This window comes from Anser brachyrhynchus, assembly GCF_964034855.1.
Source record: "Anser brachyrhynchus genome assembly, chromosome: 3".
NCBI classification, from domain to species: domain Eukaryota; kingdom Metazoa; phylum Chordata; class Aves; order Anseriformes; family Anatidae; genus Anser; species Anser brachyrhynchus.
In genome coordinates this window covers 89,098,865-89,111,776 of record NC_137696.1, presented here as the reverse complement: position 1 = coordinate 89,111,776, position 12,912 = coordinate 89,098,865, and the positions used below count along the sequence as shown (strand labels likewise).

The 12,912-nt window shown below is 36.1% G+C and overlaps 1 protein-coding gene across 6 annotated transcripts in view; it reads left to right on the top strand.

Annotated features, from left to right (window-relative positions):
- Window positions 1-12,912, top strand: part of DOP1A (DOP1 leucine zipper like protein A) — a 63,619-nt gene that overhangs the window by 43,035 nt on the left and 7,672 nt on the right. For all 6 annotated transcript variants that reach the window (XM_080585633.1, XM_080585628.1, XM_080585629.1 and 3 more), the window contains 13 exons: window positions 352-534; window positions 2,470-2,595; window positions 3,905-4,039; window positions 4,554-4,609; window positions 5,110-5,214; window positions 5,904-5,970; window positions 8,037-8,181; window positions 8,413-8,492; window positions 9,038-9,147; window positions 9,313-9,462; window positions 9,880-9,941; window positions 10,575-10,727; window positions 11,908-12,044. In XM_080585633.1, coding sequence (XP_080441759.1) covers window positions 352-534; window positions 2,470-2,595; window positions 3,905-4,039; window positions 4,554-4,609; window positions 5,110-5,214; window positions 5,904-5,970; window positions 8,037-8,181; window positions 8,413-8,492; window positions 9,038-9,147; window positions 9,313-9,462; window positions 9,880-9,941; window positions 10,575-10,727; window positions 11,908-12,044 — 1,509 coding nt within the window. The remainder of the gene's footprint in view (window positions 1-351; window positions 535-2,469; window positions 2,596-3,904; window positions 4,040-4,553; window positions 4,610-5,109; window positions 5,215-5,903; window positions 5,971-8,036; window positions 8,182-8,412; window positions 8,493-9,037; window positions 9,148-9,312; window positions 9,463-9,879; window positions 9,942-10,574; window positions 10,728-11,907; window positions 12,045-12,912) is intronic.

Here is a 12,912-nt window from a genome sequence, read left to right as displayed (position 1 = left end):
AGAATTTGGCCCAGATTTTACACAAACTCTTTTGTCCTGCTGTCTCTGTCTTGGTTTTGCCTTTTTTTGTTCTTATTCCCCTTTGCCTTCCATTCATTCAAAAGTAACTGAGAAGTGTTTATTGTCTGTGCAAGTAAATAATTTTGTGTAAGGTATTAGCTAAACCTCAAATTCTGAAATAATTGTTTTGCAAAGGTGTAGGCAAATGATACAAAATTGTAAAAATTACTGAAAAGCTGCTTTGAAAAAGTCATGGTTTAAAGTACTTTGTCTCAATTTATACTATTTTATTAATGCTGTTTGTGCAGATATTTATTGCTCTTCCTCCCCTCTCCCCTTGAAATCCATTAGCTTTTGGTTAATGTAGATCAGAAGCACTTGATTGAAGCACGCAATGGGATCCTGTCTATCCTGCACATGATCATGTCTTCTGTGACTTTGCTGTGGAGCATCCTTCACCTTGCAGACTCTTCAGAGAAAACTACTGCTGCTGCTGCTGCATCCATTACCACTATTAATCTTGGGTCAACAAAGGTCAGAATATCAGGGATAATATTGTTTACATTGTACATGAATACCTTTGTCAAATTAAATCCAATTACATTCCCTTAAATGTAAATTGACTTGACTTTTAATACATTTGTCCTAATCTACACACCCACCTGAGAAACAAGACCCAAGAAAATGGGTATTGGATCTGCCTTTAAACTTAAATGTATCAGCTAACAACAAGTCTCCCATTTGTTTTCTACAAAGAAAATTAAATCCATCCTGAAAAATACTTGAACCATTTAAGCCACCCTGTTATGCCTCAAAAGATGTAAAATATTCACGTAAAATCTTAACAAAAGAGAACTGTCCTCTTAAAACACCTTGTGTTCAGACACTTTTGAACTAGTTCCTTTACTCATTCAGTGCCCGTACGGTGATATCTTTATGCAGGGGGAAACAGCCCAGCAATCAAAAAGATGAGAATCCAAGAGGGAGTCAAATATTGAGAATGCTTCCTACCCCTCCTATTGGAAGCACTTCAAAATTCTGATGTTGCACATTTTAAAATAGGAAATTCAGTTAAATCTGAAATGTTTTAAAATATTATTTCCTAATAGTTAATTTGAATATTATCAGGTATTGTTTGTGATGATGGTGTTTTACGGCATTTTCAACATTTGTCATTCAGGTTGAAGGAGTCACTGCTTATTTAAGACTCCATGTCCTTCCACAGACATTATCTGTGGTCATATTTGTCCTGCCAGTAGGGCTTCATACTCAGTGAAGAGAAAGGGGGTTTGTACTTGTGGATGGCATATGATATTATGCTTCTTCTGTGAAAATAAGATAAGTTTTTTCACTCTGGTTGAATATTAACTTTTTTGTAAGTCCTAGGTTTTCTTTAGTTTGCCTAAATTCATAATATTCAAAAGAGCATTCAACATGTGCTGTCCATGAAAATGTCCTTTTTAAAGTCCTTTCTAATGACAGCAACCGCACTCTTGGCAAGTGTATGAAGTGCATAGTCAAGATCTAGGATCCTATATAACAGTCTTCTGCAAGATTAGACAATTCCTACACAAATATATCATACCAACATAGAAATGGCTTTCATGAAACAGATAAAGTGCAGTTTTCTCTGAAGTCTTCCTGTCATAGAAACAGGATGAGGAACAGGATGAGAAGGTGGCTTATGAAATAAATGCCTAAAGAAATCTGGCATGCTTAAAAAAACATGATGTTAAGAGTTTCAACAATGAATATTTTAGTCTCACAGAGTAGCTTGTTCTTTCTTCTGTGATTTTTTTTTTTTTCCTGCTACTTATTTTTTCTCTCACTTCGTGTAAGGCCTATCCCTATTTGTAGCATACACATCTTCCTTTCTTCTTCATAATAAACACTTGATAATTGTTATATCTCCACTTACCCTCTTTTCTCCTGCCTATACATACCCAGTTTTGCCTGTTCTCATAGGTCATTTTCTGTATCACTAATCTTTCTTATTTTTTACAGTTTGAGTTCTCTCAGCTTGTGTACATATCTTGAAGTAAGGTGTCCAAAACTGGACATGGTACATGGTATCTTCTTTCAAGACGAATATTTCATGTCTGTCATGAAGTGCTGCTATTTATGAAAGCTTTTTTCCCCTTCCTTGCAAAGTTGACACACTGAGTTTGTGATCCACAATAATCCCACAATTTTATGTTTTATGCAGCACTGCTATCCTAAGTAGTTTCTCATCCTGAGTAGTTAGTTGTTTATTCCCTACCTTTACATGCAAAGCTCAAGCTGTTATTGCTGCTTGTCTTGTTCAGGACATTTACCCAGTTTGTCAGATCACCTTGAGTTCTGTACCTTTCTATCTGTTACTTCCTACTTCATTATCACTTGCAAATTTGTGAAGTATATTTTCTTAGCTGTTCTGAATGTTATGCTGGGATACTTAACTGAAAGTGTATGTGTTCCTCCATGTTTCAGAATTTGAGGCAGCAGATTCTTGAACTGTTGGGTCCAATTTCAATGAATCATGGTGTTCACTTTATGGCTGCTATTGCATTTGTATGGAATGAAAGAAGACAAAATAAAAATACTTCTAGAACAAAGGTATGTTTATACTGCCATGGTCACTTTAAATTGCAGTAATAGCTTTAAGTGATTTGGAAGCATTAAGGATAAGATTTGGGCATTCCAGTGAATAATACATATTGTGAAATGGAAAATATTTATGTTCTATTTTTAGTTAGCAACTGTACTGTTGGGGTGTTACCAATTTAAAACTGATTTTATTTAAAACCTGTTATTACTTCCTTGTACCTTTCTAGAATCTAGGACGGTGTGTGCCACCAAAGTTGCTCTGTAGCAGAGTAACAGAATAATGATGATTTGTGCAGAAGCTTAGGGACATGAATGCATGCTAAGTATCTTCATAAATAGTCAAGATTTTTGTTCATTTATGCTATTTACCACAGCTGGTTAAAAGCATGATTTTGTTGAATAATTTAGTTTGCTGTATTCATACTCAGATGTTAGTTTAATTACTATGCTTTTTACTCATCTAGTTTTGCAGAAATACTGTATTTGCTGCCTTTTTGCTTTTGAAGCCACAATTATAAATTTGACCTCTCTGCATATGAATTATATTTCAGGCCTTATTTATGTAATTATCTCGTACGTTGCAGCAGAATATGTATTCATTGCCTCAGCACCGTCCCCAACCTCTATAATGCATCTCTTTAAAATTATACTGTAAGTTTGGTGATGACTTTGTAGGAGCTCTCAACTTGCATCATGCCCTGGATAGAAACAACTTACATAAACTCTTGTGTAACGTCTCACATATAGCATGTTGTATTTGAAGATGAGGTAAACATTTCACAGAAAAATGTGTAGTGTTTTGTGAAGGGGTGTGTTTCCAAGTTGGAAACCATGTGGTCAAAGTTCAAACTGTAGATGAAAAGGCTAAACTGATGCTTCCAACCTAGAGTTTCAGATTTTGTACACTTACCTGCTTGATTGCTTAAGGTTCTTTGACTATTTTATTGAAATATCTTGAGCTAACCTGAAGACTACCACAAAAGTAGTTGAAGGCAACGTGTATTCTTGAAGGAAGCTCTAAGAGTTATTTTTACTCTGACTCAAAAATTTGTCAGGGTACTCTTCTCCGCTTGATGGAAATCTGCTCATTAAGAGCTTTCTTAAAAGCATCACTCACAATATAGGCAACTTTCTAAGATCCCTCTTATAGTCTGTAAAGACATGCGGCTCTAATTGATATTTCAGGTCTAGATCCTCTTGATCCTCTATAGTAGTAGATTTCTTTCCATTTACTTAAGAAAAAGCCTAAGAGGCCAATCATCTTCATTTTGGTATAGGTAATGTCTGTGATGGTAATGTGACACATTTATTCTTCTAGGTTATTCCTGCAGCAGGTGAAGAACAGCTTCTGCTGGTTGAGCTAGTTCGCTCAATCAGTGTTATGAGAACTGAGACTGTTATACAAACAGTGAAAGAAGTTTTGAAGCAGCCTCCAGCCATAGCAAAGGACAAGGTGTGAAAACTGTAGAAGTGCTATTGGTTTATTGAATGTCTTTTTACTAAAGCTTAAAACATCGATAATGTAGGTACTTGGTTGGCTTTGTGCATGAAGTAATTGTATACTGTGCTCAGAGTGAAAATTTTGAATATCTAGTAGATAGGTGAGCTTTTGGAGGAAAGTCATGTAAGTCGTTACCATTTTTGGAATGACTCCAGAATCTTGTTTACTGCTTCCGTACAAAAAGTGTTTTGTGGGGACGGGTTACTTACATAAGGGAAACCCTAGTATAAGATTGATTCTCCATTTGTATGGGAAAGGGAAGTAAGGAGAAGATGAAGAAACAAGAGAAGAATAATTTCATAAAGAGATGCCTTATTGGGTATTCATAATACCCTGTTAATGAATTAAGTTGCGTCTTGAGACATTGCAGTAACTGTTTTCGTTTTTGCTCTAGTAAGAGGAGAAAAAGTCTTTTTTTTTTTTTTTTTTACCTTCATTCTAACTGTTTTCTTTCTTTTTTCTCCAGAAACATCTTTCACTGGAAGTCTGCATGTTGCAGTTTTTCTATGCTTATACTCAAAGGTAAGTCGAGAAGTTAAACTTTATTTCTGTCATCAAGAAGCAGATGGGCCATCTCTAGGAAGAGAAATGGCTTGTGTAATATAAATCATGAAGAAAGATTGATTTTGAACTGTAGGTGTTATAAAGAAGAAAGGGATTTTTGTTATAAAGAAAAAAGGGAAAAGGAATTCCCTAATTCTGCATCACCCTTCTCCCCTGTCTGAAAATTCTGCAGGAAGTCTCCCTACTGTGTAAAGAAAGCTGATCTTAATTGTACTGTAACTCACTGGTACCATGCCAACCTTTAACTGAAAAGCACATCTTTTGAGTATACTGTTCTTCTGCCTTCTTTCTTTTCTTAATGGCTTGATGTAGCCACCTAATATTAAACAGGAAAAAAAAAAAAGAATCCGTATCAGTGTTGATTAACAATATCTGACAAGCGAACTGTGAGGTAAAAAAGTGGAGAATGTTGAGCGAGATGATACTGTTTTCATTGCTGTCATTGCTCTCTATTTCAGGATTCCAGTGACGAGCTTAGTAGATAGTTGGGCAGCACTGCTGCTTCTGTTAAAGGATTCCATCCAGGTTGGTCTTCCAGCTCCAGGACAATTCCTCATACTTGGGTAAGGGTTCTTGATATTTGCAATTTCTAAAGAAGCTCAATGTAAGTGTGTGAAATCATGCTGAAGTGTTAGTGTGTTGACTCAAAAATAAGTGAAAAAGATCTGGAGATGAATCCCTGTTACCTGTGCTCTGTTTCTATTAGTGCCTTCTCTGAGGAATGGTTATATAGAGAGAGATGAAATTTCGTATTAGAATATAAGACAAGATCTTTATTACCTTACTGATTATTGGAGCCATTCAGGCTCTTCAAATAGTAGATTTAAATTTCTCATTTTACTTACTGAGTAACTAATAATGCCTATTTTTTGGTATACATAGATTTGCAGCCCACTAGAAAGGATTCATTTCTAGCACAGAAGCTGTTTGTGGAATATTAGAAATAAAATGTTGGATATGGTTTTCTGTATAAACCGTCAAGCACCATTTTCTTCGATTTCTGGAATTTAACTTCACTAGAAAATAGTTCCTAAAGATACTTGAGCATATTCCAGTAAAATACGTGATAAACTTCATGGTATAATCAAAACTAACTTAAACTTGCAAAGGTGTTTTCTAGAATATTGATAAGTAGTAGTGACATTAAGGTTTAGTAAATAAATACTGGGCGTATAAATTTCTTCAGATTTGTCATGGCTTTCAAAATTACCGGTTAACTTACAAAATCCATATTTGCTTCAATTTTTTTCAGTGTTCTGAATGAGTTTATTATGAAAAATCCAAGCCTGGAGAATAAGAAAGACCAAAGAGATCTTCAGGTAAGATTTTTTTTGTAGGTTTTGTTGCTTTAAAAATATTGAACGATAAATCTCTCATTTGAGAGAATCATATGAGTGACAAGGCAGTACCCAAATTATGTTCCTTGTAAAAGTGTTTTTAAGCAATTAATAAGTGCTAAACAAATTTTAAATATTTATTGCTGGTATGTTGACTGTTTCATTTAGTGTAGTTTCTGAAGGAAATTAAACCTATGTGCTGTCCTTCTGCATTCAGCCCAAGGACTGATGCTCAATTTTGAGCCAAGTCTGATGGAAGGTGTCCTAAAGATATTACTTTGACTGTTGTATAGAAGAAGGATAATTAGTGCCCCCATTGAGGGAGAGACAGCAGCTGGACAACAGCCAGGTGCTGCCAGTTTTCCAGCAAAGCAGGAGGGAGGTTTAGAGGGAGGTCAAGAGGTAGGGGAAGAGAGAGAGAGGAAGGTGTTAGAAAGGTGGTCACAAGTAAGAGGGTAGTGGGACTGGAAGGCAGACTGAGAACGAGATAAATGTCAAACAGGTTGGTAATAAAACTGCCTATATTAGGCAGTAGGGCTACGAAGATGGTGAAAGGCCTGGAGGGGAAGACGTACGAGGAACGGCTGAGGTCACTGGGCCTGTTCAGCCTGGAGAAGAGGAGGCTGAGGGGAGACCTCATCACAGTCTACAACTTCCTCGTAAGGGGGTGTCGAGAGGCAGGAGACCTTTTCTCCATTAACACCAGTGACAGGACCCGCGGGAACGGGGTTAAGCTGAGGCAGGGGAAATTTAGGCTCGACATCAGGAGGGGGTTCTTCACAGAGAGGGTGGTTGCACACTGGAACAGGCTCCCCAGGGAAGTGGTCACTGCACCGAGCCTGTCTGAATTTAAGAAGAGATTGGACTGTGCACTTAGTCACATGGTCTGAACTTTTGGGTAGTCCTGTGCGGTATCAAGAGTTGGACTTGATGATCCTTAAGGGTCCCTTCCAACTCAGGATATTCTATGATTCTATGATTCTATATTGAATTTTCTGGTTGTGAAATAATGGAGTCTTCATTTGATACTTCATTTGATACTTATTTTCCTCAATTAAGTGCATGTATTTTTCTTATTTTACGTTTTTAGTCTGGAGTGCTTTCTGTAAGCAGGGCCTTGCCTGTTCTTTTAATTTTATGTCAGTATTTTTCATTCCTAAACTCTTCTTAATGTTACTGTGTTTTCTGAATTCTTTTCTCCTGAGAACAATGGTTTGAAAAATTCTAATGTGGGCCCACCCAGAAAAGAGTAGTTTTCTTGCTTACCATAATAGGGGTCCTGTTACTATTAAAATCTTAGAATTTATTTCAGTATGTATGTAGCAGCACTGTATTACAAGCTCTTATTCAAATTATGCTTTGGCTTGTTCCCAAATACTTGATTACTAATCAACGTTATTCCTATTTAACGAGCAGATGTGTGTAGTTAGATGTGCACGTGGTTCAATTCCAAGATGATGTAATAATATCTTGTTGGAAAGCATGCAGAGCCAATCTTGAGTTAAACAATTGTTCATAGAATATAATTTCCTTAGTTGTTTTCCAGATACTAATAGTGTCTGTGAAGTAAAGCTTAGATACCTTTTTAGATATCCTTGTTATCTATTTTGACATGTGTTTGTGAGAAGGTTGCTACCACAACCCCATGCATGTTCAGAACTGTTGTCAGCTTATGTGGTAGGAAGGACTTTTACAAAAACGCTTCAGTCTTTCAACATGTGATGAACACAGATTATTATTCTGTTGACTTCAAACCTTTTCTTAAATGTACTAGAATTATCTTATATATCAGTTTTGTACTCTGGAAAAGATCTGTAGTATCTTCTACTTAGTACTGTTTGTAATCCGTTGAAGATGATCTCATTTTCTGTGGAGTTCCTCATCATTGATAATATTGAACAGAAGTGATTTAAAGCAGTTCTATACCTCATTACTTAGAGATTTTCAACAAAAAACATGTCAGGACAACAAATGTAGCCCTTCTGCACAAAGTTCTTAAAAGCTTGTTGTTTTGTTGTGTTTATTTATTTATTTATTTTTATTATCAGGATGTAACACACAAGATAGTGGATGCCATTGGAGCAATTGCTGGTTCTTCCTTGGAACAGACTACTTGGCTAAGACGAAACTTAGAGGTCAAGCCTTCCCCCAAGATTATGGTTGATGGAACCAATGTAGAATCGGATATTGAAGGTGACTTCGTTTTCATCTTTTATTGGAAATAAAACTTTTAAACAAACATTAATTATCACACCAAAATGAACCAAGAGGGTAGCTTTATTATTTGAATAAATACACCTTATGTGGTGTATCTGGCAAAGTCTGTGCACATTCAAAACATATGCTATTAAAATATGCTTGCAAGGTGAATAATGGCTTACGAAAACTAACTTTGAACTTTTTACTATTATTATCTTCATTTAGATATGTTGTCTCCAGCAATGGAAACTTCAAGCATAACTCCATCTGTTTATAGTGTCCATGCATTGACCCTGCTTTCTGAGGTAAATATCTCCTCAAGTGTAATAAATACTGTATTATAATAACCTTTTATATTGTGAAGAGCCTGGGGAATGAGCTTTGATGGGAAACAGTGGTATGAATGCATACTGGTTCCTGTCATATAACAATAAAACTTTGTTGTTAAGCTAATTATAAATATTCAGTGAAATGGATGAGAAGCAAAGTGTGCCTTTTCAGATGTGTAGTATAGGGAGCTGTTGTGGTGACCCACTTCATGTGTATTAGTTGTATGTGTTATTTACTGCTGATAATCACAGTCAGTCCCTGGATTTTTTTTTTTCTTTTCTAGATTGTTTTGTATAATGATTTTTCAAAGAGTTAATGCTTCTGTGTTTTTACCTCATTTTGTTTTAAAAATGAGGAGATATTTTTACTTTGGCTTTTGTATATTACCTGAAATTTGATCACCTCTATCATAAACTTGAACATTCAGTGAAGGACATTATACCAAAAAAAAAAAATGCTGTATAGTAAATAACAAGCAGCTTGGGAATTCATGGTAACGTAACTTCCTCACCTTTTGTAGGTTTTGGCTCATCTCTTGGATATGGTTTTCTACAGTGATGAAAAGGAGAGGGTTATTCCTTTGCTTGTAAATATTATGCACTATGTTGTTCCCTACCTCCGTAATCACAGGTATCTTTACAATGTATTCAATTTATGTAGATCTCTACCACCAATTGAAATTTGGTATGTGTTTGATACTTCAGTTGAAATAAGCATGATAAAGATCAGATATGTATTAAAACTTTTGCTTTACATAAAGTTTTATTCTTTCCTGTTGACTTTTTTTTTCTTTAGTGCTCACAACGCATCCAGTTATCGAGCCTGTGTTCAGTTATTAAGCAGTCTCAGTGGGTATCAGTATACAAGGAGAGCATGGAAAAAGGAAGCGTTTGACCTCTTCATGGATTCCAGCTTCTTCCAGATGGATGCTTCTTGTGTTAACCAGTAAGAACTTATTTTATCTACTTATATCAGTGCTTGTTACAAATTTTACATAAACCATTGATCAAGACAATGTATGTGGTCCAAAATTTGCCAACAGATTTCTGTTGAGAGAAATTAGAGGGATGTAGTGTGTTCTAGATTATCACTTAAATTATGAGACTTGCTTACCTAAGGTATATTTCTTGTGCAGAAGTCTGTTTTTTCAATTTGATTATTTTTCAAGTATTTTCTGTGAGAGAAAGGGGTGAACGTTTTATAGTTTTCAATCAAAGTGCACCAGGTAAATGGTACCTATACAGCGGAGAGCTTGGATTGTAAATAGTAGCAAAAATGGACCTATATTAGTTAAAAGAGCAGAAAAAGCTTCCTGTAAATATTTCTTGCTTTTCTGAATTGTATACAATCTTTCTCTTTTAGTTGGAGAGCTATTATGGATAATTTGATGACACATGACAAAACCACATTCCGAGATTTGATGAGTAAGTATTCATTGATGTAGTAATGACTTCTCCATTCTCCCCTAGGGAAACATTTTTAAAAAAAAAAAAGGGGGGGGGGGGGGGAGGGTGGGAGAGATAAGTATCTTGAAGAAAACATTCGTTCAGTGTTGATTCCAGTTTGTTAAAATTATTCAATGTTTTTCTTTTTTCTTCAACTACTTGTTCCTAGTGATCCATAAATAAGATCTCTTGAAGTGAGAGAATTTGAGACCATCCTGGAGCACAGTGAATTTTTGCCTTTATGACACAGTTCATTAAGCAGAGCAGATTTTTTTTTTTTTTACATGTGATGCTAACTGCTTAAGGAAAAAAAATGATTCTGCACATTCAAAGCTTATGAGCATCTATACCTGAAAACTGTCTTTTTAAAAAAGCTGCCTGGTCTGCCTCCCAAAGACCCCAAGCTCAGCTACATTGTGTATACTTATGAGTTTTCTTTCAATGTATATTTTAAATCACTGTTGTTAAAAGCACAAATTGCAAAATATGTATCTTCTTAATGGCTGCTTTTAAGCTACATTAATGCACTGGAAGTAAGAGTTATTTGCTCCTTAAAGTGGAATGGAAGGGAAATTTGATGTTAGTCTCTGTGCTCTTCGTTTTGTCTTTCAGCACGAGTGGCTGTGGCTCAGAGCAGTTCGCTCAATCTGTTTGCTAATAGAGACGTAGAGCTGGAACAGCGCGCTATGCTCCTCAAGAGATTGGCTTTTGCAATTTTTAGTAGTGAGATAGACCAATACCAGAAATACCTTCCAGATATACAAGGTCAGTAAAAATTCAGTTCAGAGTTCTGGAATCTGATTTTTGACTGAGGAATATTTGTATCACAGGGTAACAGCAGGTAAATGTGTCCTCCAGAATACCTGTGTGCAGTACTGTTTCTGTGGTTGAATGCAAAACTTCTACAGATTTTGCTTGGAACTCTTTCAGTCTTAAATGATTACAAAGCACATGAACTTTGATTAGCAGTTCACTTACCTAGATTATTTCACTAATTTGTCATTTTATACCTTGGTTGATGTCCTTGGGTACCTGAAAGGTGCTTTTTGACATGACAGCTGCTTATATCTTGAATGTTCAACTAGGAATAAATACAAAGGCTGACCTTGAAGAGGTTTTGAATCATTGACTTCTCTAGTGCTTTTTTCTGCTTTTCTGTTTACATGTCCTAATTATCACTGAAGAAATATCTCTTCTACTGACCTTTTTAAATGAAGAGATTGGGAATGGGATCTGCTTGATTTTCTAAGATGATGCAAATAGTTACAGCAGCTTCTTAGATATGTTGTCTGCTACTGCTGCCAAGATGAATATCTTGGTCTCTTGCTTCGTATGGAAAGTCAGATGCATCATCTTTCTCATTTCATTTGTTTGAGGACTTACTCTTCAAAATTTCTTTCCCCAGTCAGTCAGTAGCTGTGTTTACTATGTTCAGGATACAAGATGCTTTTCACTGGTTTGAACTGCAAAGTGCATGTGTTGGTTTGATTGATAAATTTCTTTGTTTGCCTCAGTTTTGAATGCTTAATGGGGCTTATGGTTAAATGTCAGTGTATTATCCCTGTGTAATATTAATGTACTGTGATGACGCAGCCTTTTAATAATATATATTCTAGCTGTTTGAGCCGTTGTTGTTTTGTTTGGAATCTGTTAACTCCTCTTTTTAGAAGGAGTAAAACTGCAAAACTCCCAGATACAATATTGCATTAGTGTGGAAAACTTGATTGAAAACACAACTGTTATGAGGCTTCTAGCTTTTGTTCCTTGCCCAGTGAAAGTGGTTATTTGCTACAGCTTTATTCTGCCAATGTAAAAAAGATACCGAAACAATAACATGGCAGGTACTTAAAAAAAAAAAAAAAAAAAAAAAAAAAAAAAAAGAGGGAAGAAAATGGTAGTTGGAATTATTCTGAACTGAGAAAACCTTCTTGGCTTTTTGTTTCAGAAAGGCTGGTAGAAAGTCTCCGTTTGCCACAGGTGCCCACCCTTCATTCCCAAGTGTTCCTGTTTTTCAGAGTATTGCTCTTAAGAATGTCCCCGCAGCACCTTACTTCGCTTTGGCCTACAATGATCACTGAACTGGTGAGTTGCAGTTAGCGTACATGATTTGGAAAACTGGTGCAACTCTGAGACACAACCCAATTCCACAATGTTTAAGAAAATTTCTTCTCGATAGCATGCATGTAACTGAAAGCTGACTTATTTGCATAGTCCGCATGTCTATTTTTTTTCCAGCCAAATAGAACACATTAGCTTATACTACTGAATTTCAAATGTCTCCTGAGTTAAATTTGCCTTTACCTTCGTTGTTCCCTACTTACTCCTTCTTCAATTTCTGCCCGTGTATGTACTCAGTCCAACATTGCCAGTCCCTGTAGCTGCTTTCCTGGTCGTTCAGGAAGCTTCTTCTCCAACAATGAGGCTGAGAAGCCCCTTAAAGAAGGAGTCAGAATCCATGCTGTGTTGGCAGTTAGTGCTCATTCAGATCACATTGTGGCTGAAATATTGTAACTACCTTTATACAAGGCTCTGTTCTCAGCTTTTCTGTTTCTCATTTTACTCTGCCTAAGACAGGATAAACGCCTGTTTTCAGAGCTGCTAGCTATGGAGCCTCCAATGTTGACCATTTGACATGCTCTTCTGGGTTTTGGCTTTGGGAACAGGAATGGAGGAGTGCTTGGTGCATCCTGTGGTCCATTTAGCCTGTTAGTAAAGTACTTCCTAAGGGGCTGGCTAACACAAATTGCAAATCGGAATAACTGCTGTGATTTTTTGATATCTCTTGGTGCCTACTGTAGCCCTTAGTTAACCACAGATTTAAGCAATAGATGAGAAAAGCTGTATATAGTATTTTAAAAATCAAGTGTATTTTTTAGCCATACATGCATTGAATTTTAAGCCTGTGAATTAATTGTATAACTATTAGAAATCCCATTCTACCCTGTAAGAT